Source organism: Epargyreus clarus, unplaced genomic scaffold, assembly GCF_041222505.1.
Source record: "Epargyreus clarus isolate Ecla_fem2 unplaced genomic scaffold, WU_Ecla_fem_2.2 ptg000018l, whole genome shotgun sequence".
NCBI lineage: Eukaryota > Metazoa > Arthropoda > Insecta > Lepidoptera > Hesperiidae > Epargyreus > Epargyreus clarus.
Genome location: NW_027332226.1, coordinates 14975690 through 14998107, shown reverse-complemented (window position 1 = coordinate 14998107; position 22418 = coordinate 14975690). Strand labels below are relative to the sequence as shown.

General features: G+C 34.0%; 1 protein-coding gene across 1 annotated transcript in view; it reads left to right on the top strand.

The window, feature by feature from the left end:
• The first annotated feature begins 2849 nt into the window (after window positions 1-2849).
• bru3 (CUGBP Elav-like family member bruno 3) overlaps window positions 2850-22418 on the top strand; it is a 711140-nt gene continuing 691571 nt past the window's right edge. The window contains exon 1 of the mRNA XM_073082429.1: window positions 2850-3985. Within this exon, the coding sequence (XP_072938530.1) occupies window positions 3640-3985 (346 nt within the window). The 5' untranslated portion in view covers window positions 2850-3639. The remainder of the gene's footprint in view (window positions 3986-22418) is intronic.

The window sequence follows — 22418 nt, the reverse complement described above, 5'->3', positions numbered from 1 at the left end:
TGTATAAACTTGAATGCAGAATAATGGTCACACACAGCATAAACAGTACTCACACGCTATTCCAAGCTTTCAATGAACGATAAAGGCAACAACAATAATATTCTAAGCCGCACCATCTGGTACGTAATCTTTCCCCTTTCCCCGTTTTCAATTCCCTTTAATCCTTAGCTCCGGAGCTACGTATTGGAATACGCCTACGCTGTAACCTCACTTTGCAAGATCATAGAATTACCATAGCTCCCGAATATACATTTCGTGAACGATATTAGAGATCCAATTCCCTTGCTGCTCCTCCATCGTTATGTTTCGGCGATAGAATGTTAGAACAGTTATTTTGGTAAAGGAACAAAGTCGACCAGTTTAGAATTTTTTACAGGTATTTAGGTTAAAGTGTTATCGATAGTAATAAAACATTATTGTTAATTGCCGTTACAACATTTCGCATTTCGCTATGACTTAAGTTTCAAATCATCAAACGGTTTTTATTCGAATTGAAGGTTAAATTCGTCTACATTGTTTACTCTTTTTAGGAGCCTCTTGCAGAATATTTTGTATAGACATTTATAAACCACGAAAAATCAAGCATTATTATAACGTTGGAAACTAAGTTCTCGCCGTTTCATTCTCTCTTCAAAGTTGTAAAAATTGTAACAACAACTTTTTGAACTACCACGTATTTGGTACGAAATGTAATCAATAATTTATTAGTCTTAACCTTTATTATTTAAGAAGATTCATAACTACGAATGGAAAAGAAAGTAATATAATTGAAACTGTTTTCTAGATTTATTTTATAATCAAATCTTAAACCAATCTACCCAATTATATTACTCAGCTAACTTCAATTTTCAAATTCAAACTTTAAAATTTAAATTTTAAATTGATTTACTAACAGGTTTACGTTTCAAAATTAAATTAAAAAGTGTTATTATTAATGGTATTTTTTCTAATAGGTACAAAACTTTTAAAAACATAACCTACTCGTAGCTTGTGCAATTTCGGAAGGTATCTCGTTATGGCGAAGCGGCAAAAGGCGCTCTTTGATTTTATTTGTTATGCCCACAAGCCACGCACAAACGAATCAACGAAACAAAAATTTCCACGCCAACACCCCTCGTAAATTAAAACGTACGGACGCGAAAATTAGAGGCGTTGTAAATTCAGAAATTCATAACCTTCTATTTTCCGATATATTTTTTCTAAACAGCCATTAAGGGCCACGCGAAAATCATCCGTACTGAGCCTGGAAGCTTCCGGGGCGGGGGTCGGGGGGTGCGAGGGCACATCCCCTTCTATTTTCGGCGCTTGAGTTATAGCTCGACCAAACATTGAAGACCTTTTTACCGAAATTCGCGTTTCGTTTTACGACTGGCTCCTAAGCATCGGTCGGATAAATTATTCAACCCCGAAAGTTTTTTCGTAACGCCTGATGTGGGTTTTAGGTGTTTGTAAATAATTGAAAATATCTGTGCTGTAGGCCGGCTAATAATCGAGGGTTAACTTTTTTATTGTTTTGTTCTAAATACTGGAAAAATTTGTTCCAGATGCTGAATATTTATACTTTGTTTTAAACAGTTAGTGTAATATTATTAAGTACTTTATTTCTTTAAGAATCTTGATTTATTATCAATAAATAGTTGTTATATTAGTAAAGGACATAAAGTTTATAAATTTTTAATTTTACCTGAAAAATATCTTGTTATCTTTTTGAGATTGATAAACATTATAAATTATTAATGTACATAATGGTAAAGCATTATAAATTATTAATTTACATTATGGTTAACCATTTGTTATTAGTAGTAACGATGTTTATTTTTAGTTTTTATTAAATATTTCTTTAACCGAATTTATATATTTCTTTTATAAATTTAAAACAGAACAAATCGAATTTAAAAATAAAACTGTTTTTTTTTTAATAACAATATATTACAAATCTTTATTGGAGCAATATTAGAAAATTATTTTTTGTATTTATCGTTTTTTATTTAATTTATGAATTAAATATGAATAAGTGAATACAACAGGCGAGACAAAAATATTCACATTAATATTTAGAATATTTAAATTTAGGCTAGGTTATTTCGATTTTTTAATTGATGTATGATTAATGTACGTAATAAAACATACAATTAATTTAAATAAAAAAAACGTATTCGCCGGAATAAAACTAATTTGACAAGCAAAGCTTAATAGCATATTAGTGGAGAATTCGATCAAATATTTTACGCGCATAAAATGTCCAAACAACATTGAACCACGCTCACTAGTGACACTCGTACCCTTGTCAGGACCCATTGAAAAGAGAAGGATGCGCGCGCAGCTCATTGTGGAATCGCCCCCACTTCCAACCTCGCGCTTGTTTAATCGCGCCATTTTTATATATAAAACAAGAAAATACATATTTTCGACAATATATATTTAAAATTTAATCAATTATTACCGTATTATATCTACAAAAAATATATTTGTATTCATATTGCTCATTTAATTATTTTATCGATTTAAAATCACAAAATAAATTAATAATTTAAAATAACTTGGAATCGATTTTAAAAATCGAATCCATTCAAAAATTCAAGCGCTACGAATTTTCGTAGCGCGCATTTCGTAGCGGTTTGAGAACCCATAAACAAAGTATGTCAACAATACAATTTCTCGTATAACATCGTGCGAGACAAGAGATTTGTAATAATCAACCACGTCGCACAAAGCGAGTTACTTGCCTAGCTAAATATCTGCGAGGGTGAGTGAAAGGGAGGTCTGTATCAAGATCCGAGCCTCCCCCATAGCGTTCCGTAGCGAGAGGAAATTTTAGGTTAGTGGACATGTAGACATATAGACGGGAACACGGCAATTTTGTTGCCTAATTTAGTTCGTGTCGTCTTGTGTTTCTTTTGTGCGTAAGGTCATCGTTCGTCGTTGTCGCGTGATTTTCCTGTGTTTAGAATAAGTATTATGAGTGTTTAATGAAAGTTTAATTAAGGTAAGGATTCGGCGGCGCGATTCAAACGTTCGCGTTATCCCGAATTCGAACAATCGAGCCCGCGGTTTTTGCGTGCGAAACGGAGGGAAAAAAATACAGAAAAATACACAAAAATACATATATTTGTTTGACCGCGGTTTGTTTGTAAACATTGCCGCGTGCGCTCGACAAAAGTAAACATTAGCACGTATTTCGCAAACGGTTCGAAATTCGCGTCACCGATGCACTTTTAAGTGTTAACTAATAGCTCAAACTTTGTACCTAAATCGTGCCAATAAATAGTGTTCGTGTAAGTGTGTAAATATACAAATCTGTGTGTGTAAAAAAAATAAATAAAAAATAAAAAAATATAAAAAAATAGTTGTTGTTGTATGCATTCGGCATTTGTTTATACTGTAGCACGTGTTAACATTGAGTGGGTGAAACGAGGTTCGAGCCTCTACTATAAAAGATCGATAACATTACGCATTACGGGTGAGTGGTGGATTCGACAGACAGCGCACGCACACACGCACCTACGCCCTCCGAAAGTACGAAAGTAAACAGCGCGAAAGCTTTAAACCTAAACCGAATTTATAGAATAAGAAATTGTAGTACAAATTCACTGTGATTTTTAGTTTTGTGTTAATAAGTCTGTACACTGTGATATAAACATGCTGGTGGGTGCGAATCTGTGCAACGGGGTGCTGTTCCCGGGGTTCATGCACAACCAGTTTGTGATGAACGGGACGAGCAACCCCTCGCGGCAGGGTTCCACGATGAGCTCGAGTCCCCCGACCCCGGTGCACAACCCTCAAAGCGACACGAAGCGGTCATCGCCTCTGACTCTCTCTGAGCGCACAGGAGCGCCACCAGGAGCTGGCAAGGATGCCGTGAAGCTCTTCATCGGTCAGATCCCCCGCCATCTCGAGGAGAACGATCTCCGCCCGATGTTTGAGGAGTTCGGCAAGATTTATGAGCTCACGGTCCTCAAGGACAAACACACCGGCATGCACAAAGGTGAGTAGTAGATTTATTTAACTTAAATACAATGATAAGCTCCTTTATTTATGACAGATGTTTTAACACATAAACAAAACTGAAATGATTTTCCGATCATCTTCTAACTTCATTTTTCGGTAATCATTACGGAGTTTTATGGAAATTTATCAACGAAATACTGAAAATCAACACATTAGAATATGTGTTACATATTTTCAAATGATTATTGCATATTTCTACGTTTTTATTAGGAATACAATTCGGTGATATTAGATGCTTCTGATAAATATTTTAAAACCTGAATGTTGCAATTACGTGTAGCTCCATACCAATTTTAAAATTGTGAATTCATTTAATTTTATTTTAATGAATATATACCAGTTCCCTGATTCAGTCGCGAGTGTTAATGATAATTAAAGGAAAATATTGCAAGCTGAATGGTTTTATTAAAATCATATTCATGACAAAATAATTAATATTAAGGCAGCTTTACGCCAATTTGGTGTTATGGTTCAGCAATTTTTGAATATTTACGAATATAAGAATAATTACATTATAATTTTTGAATTTCTGTGATGCAAGGAGCCTCGGTATACCTTTAGCACTTTTATGACAACACAATATAGTAAATTCATTTAATTAAAAAAATCTTCAATACCTTAAAGGTATCTATTGCAGTTCTAGTTAAATAATATATAAAAATAAATAAATTTTGTTTTATTTGTTGATTTTCTTAGCTTATGTGAATTAAACGTATTCGATATATCAAATCGTTTAAATAAAATAGTTAGTCAAGTTACTATGGAATTATACCTGTTAGTGGGTGATAATATGGTCGTCTATTAATATTTACGTCACGGGTTTTCTAAGTCGGTTTAAAAGAAATTTTGACCATGTCGTAAAAATAATAATCATTTTTATGAAAGCTTCAAGTGTAGGTACTCTACTGTTCAAATACAGATTGGTGGAAGAAAGTATGAACTAGAAGCCTTATTCAATGTTCATTGGAATCGATAACTCAACTTGCGCTCTGAATCCTGGTAGCGCGCATGTTTCACCCCCAGCGGTCACTCATCCAACTTCCGACCATGCTCTACATCGCTTAACTTTCTACATCAGTTAAGATGTACACAATGGCTATGCGCGCTTAATTTATCTTTTTATTCCAACGCCGTTTTCTCTTTTAGTGACAATCCAGACCTTATTAAGTAGAGTCGGAGTCACAATCAGTATTGGCTCGAGGCGGCCTATTTGTTGAATAAATGAATTGAATTGAATTAATTCGATGTGCTTCGCCGACCTCGATCGCGCTTCTGCCAAATGTTAAGAATTATAATGAGTGACAGTATAATTTCACTATGTCTACGATAGATAAGTTTTACCTATACCCTTTTAAATAAAATGCGATGTAGTGTATAACTTTATATATTGTGGTTTTACTTCGGAGGCACTACAGCTATATATTTCAGATAATAACAGCTGTGTTATGCTGCTATGTTCTGTTTTAAAAGTTGTGTTAAAGGGGAATACATATTCGAGGCGTTTTAATTCAGTCTTCAGTGATAGCAATATTACTGTGATCGACCCCGTAAGAATCTAATCTTATTTGGCGTTGATTGCAGATGTCCATGCGTCAGTAGCCACTTATCATCAGGTGGATTGCATTCTCGTTTGCTACGTCTATAAACATCTATGTAGTCCTCCAAAATTCTTCCACAGATAAAAACGAAGTACCTTTTAAAGTAACGTGTAATAATTGTAAGTTAATATTAATTAATGTAAAAGGCAACTCTTGGACGCCCATAATACAAATTGGTTCGACGCGCGTCGCCCGAAAGCTCTCAAAGCTCTTAACCATTTTCCAAAAATGCAAAAAATATTTCACGAATATTATATTTAGCACTTCTTGATACAGATTTGAAGCTATATTAATAAATGTAAAATTAATTAAAATCCTCTAGTATTTCTTTAATATCTTGTCCTATTAATACTTTTACTAATATTATGTATGTGAAACTGTTTCTTTCAAAATCACCCGTAAATGATGTGACAATGTTAGTTACCGTACTCCTCCGAAACGGCTTTACCGATTTTCACCAAACTTTATATGCATATTCAGTAGGTCTGAGAATCGGCTAATATCTATTTTTCGTACCCCTAAGTGACAAGGATTGTTCACCCTTGACATTTTATTGACATTTATTTATATGGCAACACAACGTTTGCCGGGTCAGCTAGTAATATATATGTGAAAGTGTTTCTTTCAAAATAACCCGAAAACAATTGAATTCATTTAGCAAAAGACCATGATCTAGATTACCACGTAATGATATATATTTTTTTAGCCTCATAAAAATATTATTTATGACGTTTTTTATGTTGTTTGTATGTTGCTATGCCAAGTGTCTAGACAAAATTATAGTAAATACAAAGATTCTAATAATACTGATAACAATATACTTTCTTCTACGTCCTTATAATATTCTAGTCAATACTTGTAATTTTTTTTAAATTTTTGGTCAAAAATTAGTTAGTATTAATTATAACCCCTTAGTAATAGCAAGTCTCTTCAGCTGTTTGTACGATTTTGTTAATTAATATTATGATGATGATTGAACTTCTAAGTTTAAATAAAGGTTCATTAACATCTACAGACATAGAGCGTGTCAGACACGTGTCATGGCAGACAAAAAGTAATCTCCTGTATAATATGTATTAACGTATTTATGTCAGCCGTAATACAGCCGCGCAAAAACGGGCCATGCCTGTCAAGATATTGTATAAAAGATATGATTTTGTCTGCCACGGCCCCTGTCTTATACGCCCTATGTCTGTAGGTAAACAAATTTGTACTTAAATATATTCTATAAATATATATGCAACTTACAAGTTAAAATCCTTTAGAACAAACCCGTTATTTTAGGTTTCAAGAAAAAAAATCGTCAAAGTAAAATTAATTGTAACAAGTAACAAACAAAGCATTTTCCACAACAATATCGCTTTGTCCTTAACAATGATTACAGGTCACGGTATGCGCCGATTACGAATGGTAAAAACCTTTACTTCATTGTAGCGTGTGTTGTTGTCACGTGAACCTTTTGCCTTTACAAATAACACAACCAATCTAGTGTGCCCTTTGAGGTCTGGACATAGGCTTGTCAGTGGCGCCTCCAAATGTTCCACCGTCTAAATGCTATTGTTTCCCGCTCTCCTTCAGGACAGTGATCTATACCCCAGTATCAGTTTTGTTGCTTGAAGGTGGTAGAACTCATTTTTACTTAAAAAGAGCTATATAAATTAAGTTTGTCCACTGATTTCATCATTACAGGATGTATTACCTAACTCCAATCACGGTTTTTACTATTGAATGCTAAGTAAATAACCTTTTTAGTAAGACCACGACATATTAATGATTTATTATAATAGCACGACTGTGCGCCGAACTCTACCGTTAATGAGGGTTTATACCATAAACCTACACTCTTTAAAGGTTAGACAGATTTCCTAAATTCTTCCACTAACAAACATTATGAAATCTTTAAGTTCTTAATTTTTTCCTTCACATATATAGCGATTGGGTAATTAATACTTAACGTTTTCCACTGAACAATTAATTCTAATAGCCACTTACGGGAACAAACTAAACAATTACTACATTTCCATCAAAATACTCGTGAGCAAATGGAAATATTTCACTTACTACAATAACGGAATTTTCCAGATTAGGAGTATAATGGCAGTTAATTGGCTTACCTGGAAATATGTTTACTTGCAAATTATTAAATATTCCAAGACCATACCATAGTGCCTAATGGGTTATAAAAACAGGATTGTGCAGGGTTTAATAATAACAGTTATCGAAAGTAAATATCAAAGCTTTGGTAACATTCTTTCGTCTGTTTAAAATTATTGCGTGTAGATCTCAAATTACTTGCATAATAACATTTCTGTTTGTGACTGTTTGCAACTTTTATCTAAACACGTCTTAATTGATTTCGATGAAACTTTTAGTTAAAGATAAAGCAGTTAACGATGTAACGTACACTACTTAATATGGTTGAAGATTTAAATTCGTTATTCAAATCAAATCAAAAATATTTATCCCTAGTATAATTATTTTTGAATTTCAATTGCGATGTGGTGTTAGATAGTAACATTTGGCATTCAAAAATAATTCTAAATAGAATCTACTGTGAAATTTTTTGATTTACCTGCAATGTACTTCAGCATGCAAACAATTTTGTAAAACATTTATTTAAGAAAATCGTATCCAAATCACTTCACATTCGGATCTTCAAACGTTTGCAACATTATTTCCTAATTGACTCAATAATACATCTGTCACGTGGAACGAGGAACGTGCCATTTTAATACCTGCCTGACTGTACAACCTTTATTCATAATATAACAGTACTGGGAAATAATAATATAAAAAAATATTCAATTCGAATGGAATTACAACGAACTATGTAAGATATTTCATATTAAATACGAAAAATTACGCTTACATTAAAATGCTCGTAATTGTGCTCGGTATTCGATTTATTGCACGTTTTTGTTTGCAAATGTTTTATCATTTACTATTACAAAATAATTGGTAGAGTTTATATAAATAAAATCTTTCCCACATTGATTTTCCTTATAACTTCTACAATAAAATTTACGTAGCAATCAAGTGAACACATTTTTACCATGGATAGGTATATGGTAGACGTCTATATATGACATATAATATAGGTTAATTTTCAAACACCTGGATAGATTTTCACTAACCCGCCGCAAAAGTGTCTGTAAATTTTTATTCGGGTTGGTCTATTCGTTCCTTGCTTCACACACAAACATAGATGGCATTACATCATCCCTATATTTGCGTTAGATGGTTAAATATGGATAGGAATGGACCAACAAGTCCGTTTACTTCGAGACCACATAACATACACAAATAAATATAAAAAAATACGTACATACGTATGTACTTAAATTACAAGCCTGAAGAAAACGGGATTATTTTCTTTGATGTGAAGAGGGCGTTGATTACCTTTGAGCTGAGATGAACACACGTAAATTTTTATTTCTTCTAATCAACTTGCCCCAGTGTACACTTATTTACTTTTATAAGTCAGATCAGGCAAAGTATAAGCGGTAAATTGGGTTGGATGTGTGAATAAATAACGTTTTTGACAGCGGGGAGGGTAATGTTTTTGGAGAATATATGATTTTGGACTAAAATTATCGCGGAATTAAGATATTTTATTATGTAACGGGTACTCACGATATGCGTTTTTTTTGCCGATATTTCGACCCCGTTGCATGGATCGTGGTCACGGCGAAACTGACGTGGAGGGGAGAAACCGTTGACAAGTACTTGGTAGATTAATCTATCTATCTATCTATCCTACGTCTAGTTCGTTTTTCTTTTCTAGGTTTCATATCACGACAAACAACACTAACAATATCCTTAGGCGTACTTTGCACTATTTGTGAATAACAAAACGGCAATAAAAAAACGCATATTGTGAGTACCCATTACATAATAAAATGTTTTTGGAGTATGTTGTATAGCTCATTCTTTGGCACACCCTGTAGCCTAAATGGTTAGACGGTTTTTACCATAAGAAGTGTCGTTTGTTTCCTATTGGCTGCAGGTGTGATGTAGGCTATATTTTTAATATATTTTTTTAAATATTTTTTTAAATATTTACACAAGGATTAGACGTCGTGGTTGCGTGACCTGGGATTGAACCCGGAACTTTTATGTCACATTGATGATTATCGGAATCGAAAATGCTTCAGTGAATATACCATTTTATTACATAGATTAGAAGTGATACAAAAGAAAGTGAAAAGCCTCTATTAAGGATATCCAAAATTTAATTAATTCGTAATTTACAATATTAATGTTACCAAAAAACTCAACATTCAGTTTCTACGTGGCTCATATAATTACTTAAACAAGTGACGTACAATTTTCATTTTAATAAATATAACAACGAATCAATTTAAATTTTATAGAATGTGTTGCGTCCATGAATTTTAGATAAAATTGACTGATGAATTATTGATATATTTGCAAATAAACGTAATTGGAAATTAATGAAGCGATATATCAAAAATTTTTGTTCACACCGAAATTTAAATTCGTCACGATACGTATGTATGTATGACGATAGATATGACTTCTGTCTGCCTTTGAACTCAGTCTGTTTTGCAATAAATTGTATGGGTGTGAAAAGGCATATGAGGCATTAAATTTAGTTTAAGAGAATGAATTTATCTAGATTGAAGTTTTTGTCGCTTTTCTTCCAGCTTAGTATCAACCTTACCTTTAGATGGATCCCATCTCAAACGGCAATCGTTAGGTGACCACAAACGATTAAGTATACTTCTCTGCCAACTCAATTTCATAAAATATAAATTTTATGATATCCCGTTTGAAAATTCAATTCCGCTTCAATAAAACGTAGCGAACATCCCCTAATTTTATCGGAAGTGCTATTGTGAAAATCTTGGCTTGAGCCCCGCGGATCTGTGACAGCTTTTAACAAGAAATTTACACTATTATGCAAAACACTTACATTTGCCAACTGCTTGTCTAATAGTTTAACAACCACTTTTATCGTATTGCGTCTTGTTTGATCAGTTCTCTTTATGTTTGTGCATTCTATTTTTAAATCTTATTTGTTATTGTGTTCGAATAAATATTTTTATTTAATAATTTACATAACTGTGACATGATTTTATTGACGTTATAAACCATTTTTTTACAATTCTTACTTACGAGTACTTAGCATATTGTTTGTTAAGTTTATATATTGACTTTATACCTATAATCAATGATATTTAAAATGCATATATTAGGTGTGTAATATTTAGAAGTATTATATTATTGCTCTACTAGTTACTGGAATTTAATTACGATATCATGTTTATTGTATTTAAACTAGCTTTGTTTTTACAGTCTCAAACAGTACCGTGCAGTCTCATACAATATTTTAACATTCTTAATTTGTGATCGAAAGCCAATCGATTTAGTGGTTTCTAATGAATCTACACAGATAATAATAAGCAAAAATATATATATTTTCGTTCTTATTTTTCTTTCTAGTAACTAAGTGCTAGGAACATGTCAGTAACTTTGAAGTCCCAGACAGACATTTCAGTGTTATTTATTCGTATTGATTCGTCTTGTCAAGTCTACGCCTATCCCATTATATTTGGCAACGACAGTGTCAACAGAAACTTGAGACATCATGACATCACGCCAGGATTTGTTCGTAACTAAAAAGGACAAGTTTTGGTTCATAATATAAGTTGGTAGATAAATATTCCATCAATTTGATAGAAGCATTGTGGAGTTCTGACGGCGTTCGACTCTTTCTGTGTAATAATAGTAGTGTTAAGCGCTTCTGTGGTCTGGTTTGAAAGGTTTAAGGGAATTATACTTATGCGAAGCTTTTCAACTAAGTCCTCAGGTGTAGCAATGTATCTGTGGCCGATCTTAGATAGGACTCCAATCTTATATGAGGTTAATTACTGATTTCCATGGGCTTCGGTGTCCATTTACCATCAAGTTTTCTGCAAGCCCGTTTGTCACTTCAAAATTGTAAAAAACGTATACTTCAGGACTCTCTTCCACTACATGCAATGATGTAAAAGTCATAAGCTTATAATAATAACTTCCGAAAATTTTCAATAACTACCAAATACACATACACTTGAACGCATAAAAGTTTACGAATACACGTTAAGCTGCGGCTCAGAATAACCATTAAATCGCTGTCTGAAACAGATAGAAACGCATAAACAACGTATTAATGCTGAAACCGATACAAAACAACTCGAAACTTGCATATTTTTACTTTTCAACAAACATAACTTTGGTGTTGCAATTTACTATGAAATCTATTCGAACCTTTACTCGCCATAAAATAAAGTTTAAAACGTTCATATGCCGATATCCTAGTGTATACGTAAATTGGTAATACGTTACAAGTGAATAGAGCGGTTCAAAGAGCAGCATCGGCGTTTCCAACGGCTTTCAACGAAATAAAGCTTAAAAAAACGCCAAGTTTTCCACTCAACTGAACGAAAACATTGCTCATGCGCCCGTGGTATTTCTAAATAGGGTATTAGAACAAAAACGTTTAGATGCCACGGAGATCTTTATGCCATGACAAGGTTAATTGAGGAATACAATTTAATTATATTATTGACTGTTATTCTAGTTGTAAACAATGATAATCGAGTGGTTTTCGCCCCTTTTTCTCCATAACGCGATATCTTAAGAAGTATTGTTAGTTTTATCGACGTTCAAAAAGAATTGTGTAAAAGATCTGTTCTAAATTTTAAAAAATAATTTTGTTATGTACTTCTTTGTTTATAAGTCCGCGTCCGATTTATATGCTCTTATGATTGTAAGTAATATGTGTGTATGAAACGAAGTACAATTGCTTCTTCCGAGGTTTAGATAATGCCTCAGTTAAGTATATCATTCCTAACCTTCAAAGCGGAACAAAACCGTGCTTAACACTGCTGTTTTTAAGCAGCTGTAGGTGTGATAGTAATACCTCCTGAGTCGAGCCGTCTTCTCGGTTCAACCACTATGGAGTTTGGCATTGCAGGTCTAAAAGCTACTACACGAAGTTAAATACCGTCGCATATCGTGGCATATCTACTTGAATGATACGCCACTTTGAGAAATAGAATAGGATATGCTGTCACCACATCCATGAGCGTTTTTTACGATCGTCCATTCCTTTATAGTCACCGGTTAAAGTTTTATTTTCTGTACTTACCTCGGAATATCTTATCTTTATTCTTTGAATTAGTTTTAAATACATACTGCCCAAATTACTTCAATATGGACTATATATATTTCGATCTTTAATCCAAGTGGGACTGATTGTCCCAGGCTAGCATCCAAAAGTCTTAAAATAGTTTTTTGGCTTAATAACTAAAGTGTACGTTTTGACAAAAATTGTAAATAATGGATTTTGATTTCTGATGTAGTACAATTTGGTAGTTACTAGTCATCAAAACCAGGAAAGATAATAACCAGGAAAGATAAGCAGTTATAAAACTGTAATTATTTTGTATTAAAATATGAATGAAATCAAATTATAGAGTTTTCGAACGGATTTGATAACTAATCAGCGTAGGTGTAATTAGTTAAATGTTATTTTTTTTTATAATATAAGAATAGCAGACGAGCATGCAGTCCACCTGATGTGGCTACTGCCGCCCATGGACATCTGTAATCAACCCCAGTTAGGATTAGATATTCCTACCTGAGGTCGGCCAAAGATGCGCCGCTACCCCTGAGGACAAAGCTGGAACGCCTCGGAAAAGTCTGTCTCCCTTACCACACCCTTCAAACCGGAACACAGCAGCGCCTAACACTGCTGTTATTAGGTAGTAATAGGTGTGGCGGTGGTGCCGCCGGAGTTGAACCACAAAGGGTTCTACCACCTTTAAAATAATAAAATAAGCGAACGTAATTACACTATTAATCCAATTTGTTTTTGGTTAAGTAAAAACTGAAATGTCGTATAATTATATGGTGTTAATGAAAATACTGAAAATGAAATGTAAAATTTTACGCGAATATTTGCATGCCACAACCTTATTTAGTAAAATATAATTAAGCGAAAACAAGTGTATAAAAATAATATATTGTCTATAAGTATATTTGTAATATTGAAATTATGTATATTATACTATGTTTTGAGTTTAAATTATAAGGATTTTTAGTCCGTATATTTTAGAAAACCGACCAGCGATCCTCAAACTATGGGTGATTATGGTATACTCAAAATTATCTGTAGTAATTTAACGCTCGACGCTTTCTATACCTTACGAATTACTGTTATTTATGTTTTGTTTATAACTGTAATGGCGAACTTTTATTTTTTAAGGTGGTAGAACGGTAAAAGTACCACGGCTACATCTATTTCTAGCGTGAAATAGCTCTTGCGTTTCAGTGGAAGGGTTTAAATGCTAGCTTACTTACAAATGAGACGGCTATCTTAGTACTCAAGAGTGACAAAACATCTGTATCCGACTGAAGGTATAACATTTGTCGTATATGGAGTTGGTAACACATATTTTCATGCTCATCTACTACTTCAATCTGTAAAAACATATTTATTTCAAAAACAAATATTTCATCATCATCATCAACCCATTACTGCCCCACTGCTAGGCACGGGTTTCTTCTCAGAATGAGAAGGATTAGGCTATAGTCCACCGCGCCGGCCAAGTGCATTATGGTAGACTTTAAATACCTTAGAAACTATTTTTAAGATTTCTCAAGTATGCAGGTATCCTCGCGATATTTTCCTTCACCATTGCAAGTGATAATTAATTTCCAATACGCACATAACTTTGAAAATTGTAGGTACGTGGGTGAGATTTGAACCCTGGACCTCTCGATTAAGAAACCGAATTTGTTAACCTCACTGTGTCTCATACTCCTCATAAAATACTAACACTCGGAACTGTAAAATTCAATCAAACGAGAAACGTACAATAATACGCCACTCTGTTATATACATTTTAACTTATCATTAATCTGTTCTACAGTATGAATATCATTAGAATAATGTTGTATTTTACATTTATATGTCACCTTGTTAGCTAGTCATGTCATACTAGTGTTGGAGGTGGAAAAGTAATTAATTAAAAAGGTTGTATGCTTCTAGCATTATAATTGTTAACTGAGATAAATGTAACATAACCCCATTAAATGCGCAGTGAAACCGTAGTGGTATGAAAGTTGTCTTTTCATAATATCTAAGGTTGGAATTCCAGGTACATATAATTTGTTGAAATTATGTAGGTGTTGAAACATTTCTATATTTTTTTAGGGTTCCGTACCCATATGGTAATAACGGAACTCTATTACTAAGACTTCTCCGTCTGTCACAGGGCTCTATCTCCGGAACCGTAATAGATAGACACTTGACATTTACAGAGGATGTATAACGGTGGCCGCTATAAAAACAAATACTAAAAATAAAGTCGTATATTAAAGTAGGTCTCCATACAACAGACCGGTATTTTTCGATCTAACTGTTAAACCTTACTAGAAAGACAGTTATTTTTTTACAATCCGTTGACTACTATAACTGCTATTATAATAAATACAAATAAGAACAATACGATATATTTTAATATAGTAATTTAATTTAATTTGTTGTTGTTGCGTTGTTTCATACGACTGCGTATTGTGACGACTATTTCTTTTAATTCCAAGTAAATATAAAAATAATGAACATTTGATGGTACGGAAGCGTCCATGTGCGAGTTCCACTTGTACTTGGCTAATAATTTACAATATTGAAGTAAGAAACGGTCATGCAGTCCATCTGATGGTAAGTGACTACTGGCGGTCATAGACATCTGTAAATAGCTAGATAAGTTAACCTTATTTCTGAGAACTAAGTTGGAATACCTTGGACAAGTATACCACGCGCGTTGGAGTAAAACATAGCAGCTCTTAGCAACGTTTTTTGGGAAATACTATGTATGTAGATGTGGTGGTGGTGCCGCCTGTTTTTTCACCTGCCGCATTTGTGTAAACTTGCGCTTCCAAAATATTCAGAGCTTCTCACGATGTTAGATAAAAATAAATTAAGTTTATCGTCGCATTTGGTCAAGTTGAGCACCGCTGCCCTAGAACATAAGATAGGCAAAATATATGAGGGAAAGAGTCGTGAATTTTCTACGTGCTCACCCGGACAGGTGTGAGATAGAGAAATATTTTAACATATAATTCTGATTATATTTCTTCTCTAGATATAACAATTGAAAAAATCTTATGTATTTTATATATAATTATGTATTAAAGTAGTTATGATAACCTCAACCAGGTTTTTATTAACAGTATAAAAATGTTTGAAACATTTTTGTTTCTCAAATTTTAAAGTGGATTGAATTAGAGGTTTTCTGTTTTTTATGTCATCATAATGTGTTATACTTTACTATACTTGCAATATGTCGTTTAATTTTATTTATTATTATAATTCATTTTACGGTTATGTAACTTGTATTAAACCCCCTTTACTCGTTTTTACACAAGAATTATTTAAGCCCATCACTTTGTGTTACTAATATAAATAAGAATTGCAGTTCAAACGTTAGTCATTTATACTACGAGTATCTAAGGATATTTAGGAATAATTTTGTTTTGGTGTATAAAATCCCAATAAATCTAAAAGATCTTTAAAATCAAAAAATATAAGGTTTTCGTAGACGTGTTTATGACAGTGCCTACGACACGGATTTGTAGGCAGAATAAAAGCTCCCTATAACTCTCGTAGCGCTATGGTTACGACGGTTTGATTTTTCGGATTATATTGTTTTTATTTTGTAAAGTTATTCACTACAAACGTCACAGTTCAACATTACAGTGCTACTACGTAAAATATTATCGTTTATATTGCCTAACTGGGTAGTTATGGCATTTTATATAACTGGGGTAGGTATATAAAATATCTTCATGTGTATGTAGACATTTTTTACATAGTTGCCATATTTTTACTATATACGACAACTTTGCCCAATGCTATTTAATTTACTTTATACATTAAATAGTTCTCACGTTACCGTTGAATACTACATTAAATTGTTCTTAAAAGTTGGCAAAGATCCGCGAATGGTGCAAAAAATAAAGTTCCCATGACGTGTTTATGACAGCGCCTACACGGATTTGCAGGCGGAACGAAAGCTCCATATATCTCGTAGCGGCAATGTGGACCGGCGTAGGCAGTTCTACAACGGTAAAACATATCAAATGCCGAAAAATAGTAGGCCTAGTTTATGGTCATCGAAAATAATATTACGTTAGTAATGTTAAGGAATAGGTTATAGGCTAACTCATGTAAGATGTTATTAAACTGGTTATAAGAACCCCGAGAACGTTTAGTGACAACTTTTGCATGATAACAAATATCACTCAGCTCACCGTGCCCATTAAAAACCAGAAGTACACTCAAAATTTTACCACTAGAGGTCACCCATAAGACTTTTAATTGCGTTCTATGTTGTTTCATTTTGTAGATTATATACGATCTATATAAGCCGGCGGTACGCGTTCTTACATTTTATTGCATAGTTGCATTATTTTTACTAAATAAAACATCGTTACCCCATGAAATTTACAATATACTACATGAAATTGTTCTTAAAAGTTGGCAAAGATCCGCGAATGGTGCAAAAAATAAAGTTCCCATGACGTGTTTATGACAGCGCCTACACGGATTTGCAGGCGGAACGAAAACTCCATATATCTCGTAGCGGCAATGTGGACCGGCGTAGGCATTTCTACAACGGTAAAACCTGTCAAATGTGCCGAATAATAGTGGGCCTACTTTTTGTCACTAAAGGTATTTTGCGAAAATTATATTATCACACTAATGTTAAATGAATTTTTGGCCTAGTAATTTCTGTCAAAAAATGTTTTGTTAATTTGTAAGGAAATTTTATATCGATTAGTAAATGATGAGAAATGCTATTAAACAGTAGTAGAACTTATAATACAGTAAAAGCTGGAACCATTATGCTTCGACTGGCGATGTAACACCGCCACACACATTTGTAGCGTGAAGCAGTTCTTGCGCTTCTGTGAAAGGGTGTGGACAGTGGATGCCGGCTCACTTATATAATTATTACCACCATCTTAGCTCTTAGGAGTGGCAAAGGATCTTCTATTGGTTTCATATAGAAGCTCTGTTTTGTATGTTGCCAGTTGGAGATACATATATATATATCCTTCGGCTGCAGTGACCACCTACCGCTAATTGGATTGAATGTACTTATTTTTTATTTATTATTAACTTTAGGCACTTCTAACGTGTCACTTCACCATTATGGCGCCACCACGTCAAACACAGTCAAATCGTCAATCATGTTGGTAATCTCTTACTCCAAACAAGTAAACTAGCGAAGAAACTTATAGAAGTTGACGACACGAGCACGACATGTCGTGCGCGATCGCGGTTGGACGCATGCGTCGTGACGTCACGGCGACTCCGCCGACCCGAGATCGCCAGTCGTGCCTCGAACGGCGGCGCACCACTAAGCTGTCGCGCCACGCGACCAACACGTAAACAATAATACAACATGCTTCCCCGCCACTTATGATCGTGGCCGGCTAATATTTTGGTGTATTTAGTTCAATTTTGATGTATTCATTTCAAAGTAAATAGTGTAATTATTCGTGGTCAACTTTTTTTTCGCAATTAAATTATTAAACGTGTTTTTAGTGCCATTTTTCTAACTAGTTAGTATACATCGCAGTACAAAGTTCGATATTCCATTGCCTTCGCGTAATTAAGATAAAGAAGCTTCGAGTGATAGATAGTTCGCTAGATAAATCGTAGGTTAGGTTTTAAAAGTTTTATATAACGAAGTTTATAATGTCGCTGATATGTGGAGGTGAGTGCGCTGTGAGCCTTGCCGAGGATCGTAAGCCACTGAAAAATATGTTTCTTGCCTGCGAAAGGTTAATTAACTCACTTTTTATGGAAGATTAGGTACCTGAGCAAACAGGCCCTAATTACAATTTATGTGGAAAAATACGGTTTTATTATTATAGGGAATAATTAAATAAAGGAGCGATAAAAGTCGTCAAACTTTTTTAATATCTCGTAAAGTTTATTTGACTTGTCTGTCAACTTTATGCGTTATCGTAGTTTGTACATTTAGGGTGTTTGTACGGAATGGGTTCAAAAACATTTGTTTTGTATCAAAGGTCGCGCACCAGACAACGTGGTTGAGTCACAGCTGCTTCTAGAAACTCAAGTTTAAAGTTACTTTTACTAAATAAACCTAATTTAGATCAAGTTACCTTTAATATTAAAGTGTAATAATGCAAAAAATAACATATTAAAATTAAAATAACGCGAAAATAAAACATTAAATTTTCATAAATATAAATAGTCAATTTTATATCAGCTACTTTAAAATACACAACAAAACTTAGTAAATATGTTTCTTCCTTGACTTTAAATAAATTTTCGTTATGCCAATTATTATCAAAGCCGAGTAAGTCTGACCAAAAAATATTAAAACATACCTAAAACTAACTAGGGCTGATCACGAAAACAGTTAGTTGAGTGAAACACGTCATGATAACTAAGACAGAATGCCTCGTGTCCCCATTAATCATTATTTATACGAAGTGTCACTGAGGGAGTTATATTGATGCATTTTCATACGATCTTACTAGTTAGGGCTCTCTAGAGTAGCAATATACTCTTTTATGAAACTTAAGTATGAACGCGCTTTGAATCTGATGCTACGTGGCCACTGCTACCCATGGACTGTAATCACTAAACAGGAATTCTGTTTTACTTGAGGTCACAGTTGTGTTGTCGCCTAAGGACTAAGTTCGAACGCCTCATGTGTCTTAGGCCGATCACATTTCAGAACCACAGTAGCGCTTATCAGAGTTAGCAGACATAGTTTGATACACATAGTGCGGTGGGAGTACCTTCGCAGAACCATAAACGACTTAACACATATACTTATTATGGTAACATATAGCTGTCTAGAGTCTAGAGCCTTATAAGGCTACTACTACTCATTTGAATTATTAAAGTGTCGTTATTAAATCACTACAGTTCCATTGATGAATTTAAGTACTCTTTCTAACAGAGAAAGAGGCTTAGGTCATAGTCAACCATACTGACCATGTGCAACATAATTCTTTTTTAATAAAGCTTTTAAAAAACAAACAAAAGAACAAACAACTCTTTAGAAATAAATTTTTATTCTAAATTCAAATTCACTAAAACATTTTCTCGTAACAAGAAGTCAGTCTTAATATTGTCTTTACAGAGTAAAGATCGGAAAATATTTCTATTCGTGCCAGAACTCGCTCGCAAAGTATTTTGACTGCAAAATTTAATTAGACAACAGTGCAGACTGATACCAGCAGAGATTACAGCCGCCGACACGCTGGCTTTACTTGTCACTGGGAATATTGTACAGTAAATTACTAACATACCTATATACATATGTAGATAGGTACATATATAAGCATATGCTTGTGTGATTATCTTTGTAAATAAAATGTGTCTATTTAAAAAGTTGATGATGATATTTAAAAAGCAGTTATGGTTAGAAAGTCGGCTTTTGATTCGGGTGGTCCGTGGTTCAAATTCCAGACACCTCTGACCTAAAATTATCATAACAATGTGCGAATTAATTATCAATTGCATATGCAGTGAATAATTACAAAATTAGGAGCAACTTGCATACTGTAGTGTTTTGGCAAAAAAGTTGCCCAGAGTTTGCGACGTCTACCAATCCACATTTGGACAACGCGGTGAGCTACCCTCTCGTGCTGAGTGGAGATCCGTGCCCAGCGGGACAATTGGTTGAGAACGAAATCTGCTCTGACTGAGGCTCAAAGCGGACTTATATTTGGAGTTTTATCTAGTGTCCTTACGTGGAGAGAGTCGCATCAGTCTCGTCACCTTAAACCGATACAGCTTCATTCACAGTTCACAGTGAAAACATTGTGAGTAAATATTATACACGTGTTAGATATGTGACTTTCATATATGAATGTAATTTATCAACTCATTTGGCAAGCGTCGTGGTTTGCAAGATATCAGTGTCTAAGTGGAATGTTTTATAAGCGCTTTACCGAAAATAATTTAATCATCCTACCAGGAATCGAACCCACACCTCCACCAGACGAGTGCGATAACAACCGTGCCATAATCCACACAAAGTACACCATTTGATTACGCTATAAAAACGAAGGTGATTTAAAAATAATCGTCTAATATTATGAAACATAACGTTGCATTCAAACGTTCGTGGTTCAAACATCTTTATAATTACACGCGTTATCGTTGCAATAAATAAATAATAACACCTTACACTCACTGTGTTTCAACGCTACGGCATTTGCCTTAGAAATTATGTGGCCGTAAAGAAAAATAATGCAAGCAATTTTATATTTACTTAACAATAGTGTTAGGCTGCTGTGTTATAATGTAGAGACTTATAAGCACTTAGACGAGACGTTTCTAATTATTTCTCAAGGGTTAACTATCATGTCTTAGTACGGGTCTGTTTTGAGGTATAGAAGGGTTTAGGCGTCAGGTTAAGGCATAGTAAGTCACGCTGGTCAAGTGCTCCCTATTAACTTCACAAACCTTTGAGAGCTTTTTTAGTAGGTACTTATAAAACCGATAATTCTTAAAATAGATAAATAAAGAAATAGACCCAAAGATAGTGAAGTGAAGCGAAAAAACCCGAAACATTATTACAAGTGAAATAAATTAAGCGAACGAATACCACGAAGTGAATATGTGAATAAAATATAAAAGTAATATGATGCCAAAAAACTTTCGTTTAACCTTCGACCTTAGGCCGTCCTCTGCGGAGGTAAACAGCACTAAATATTACATGGAACGATTTGCTGCTCCACGACAAATATAATCACGTTAGCGCCGCACTGGAGAAATATTTGACTGTTGTCGTCTCTGATGATCGGAAACCAAGGTTAGAGCACTAAAATAATTTGAGAATAGCGTTAGTATTCATAATATTCATAAATAGCAGGTAAATAGCAGGTAGCCAAAAAGGGGTAGCACGTAAAAGGCAGGAAGTAATAGGTAGCAGTACCCTTACCATGAGCTTTTACGTTTTGAAAAATATGACTGTTTTAGTATTTGTTTAAGCATTGCCCATAAAATTTCCAATCAGCGCCCCTAGCGGATTGTATAAGAAGTATAGTGTCAGTAACGTAACATTAAATGTCTAAATTGACAAAATGGCCTTTTATGTTTTGTCTCTCTTTTTGCGAACATTTGAGGCAGACAAAAAGACTTGAGCAATTACTTATTGTTATGTTTACTCAGTCTACTAAGCAAACGCAACAGAATAATGGATTGAGTAAACGTAACGTAAAATTGTGGGATGTTTTGAAAACTCTTTGTAAGGGTACAGATAACGGGTTATGAGTAGCGGGTATTTGGTAGCGTTAAGAACAAAATATATAGGGTGGCAAAAATGAGTTAATGAATATATTTTATAACAAGTATAAATTAATTTTGGAGATATATAAATAAAAATAAAGATACTCTTTATTATATGATCGAAATCCTTTGAAAATAATCATTAGTTAAACGTACACTATGACGACAAAAATATTAAAGAAAATGTATTTAGATGTTACTTTATAGAGCAGATGTAGGAAATGAAAAATGCGCCATCATCATCTACCCTTTACTGTCTTACTGCTGGGCACGGGCTGGGTCTCCTCTCAGAATGAGACGGATTAGGCCATAGTCCACCGCGCTGGCCAAGTGGGAATTGGTAGATTTCACATACCGTTAAAAACTTTTTTTAAAGATTTCTCAGGTATGCAGGTTTCCTCACGATGTTTTTCTTCGCCGTTTAATCAAGTAATAATTAATTTAAATTACGGACA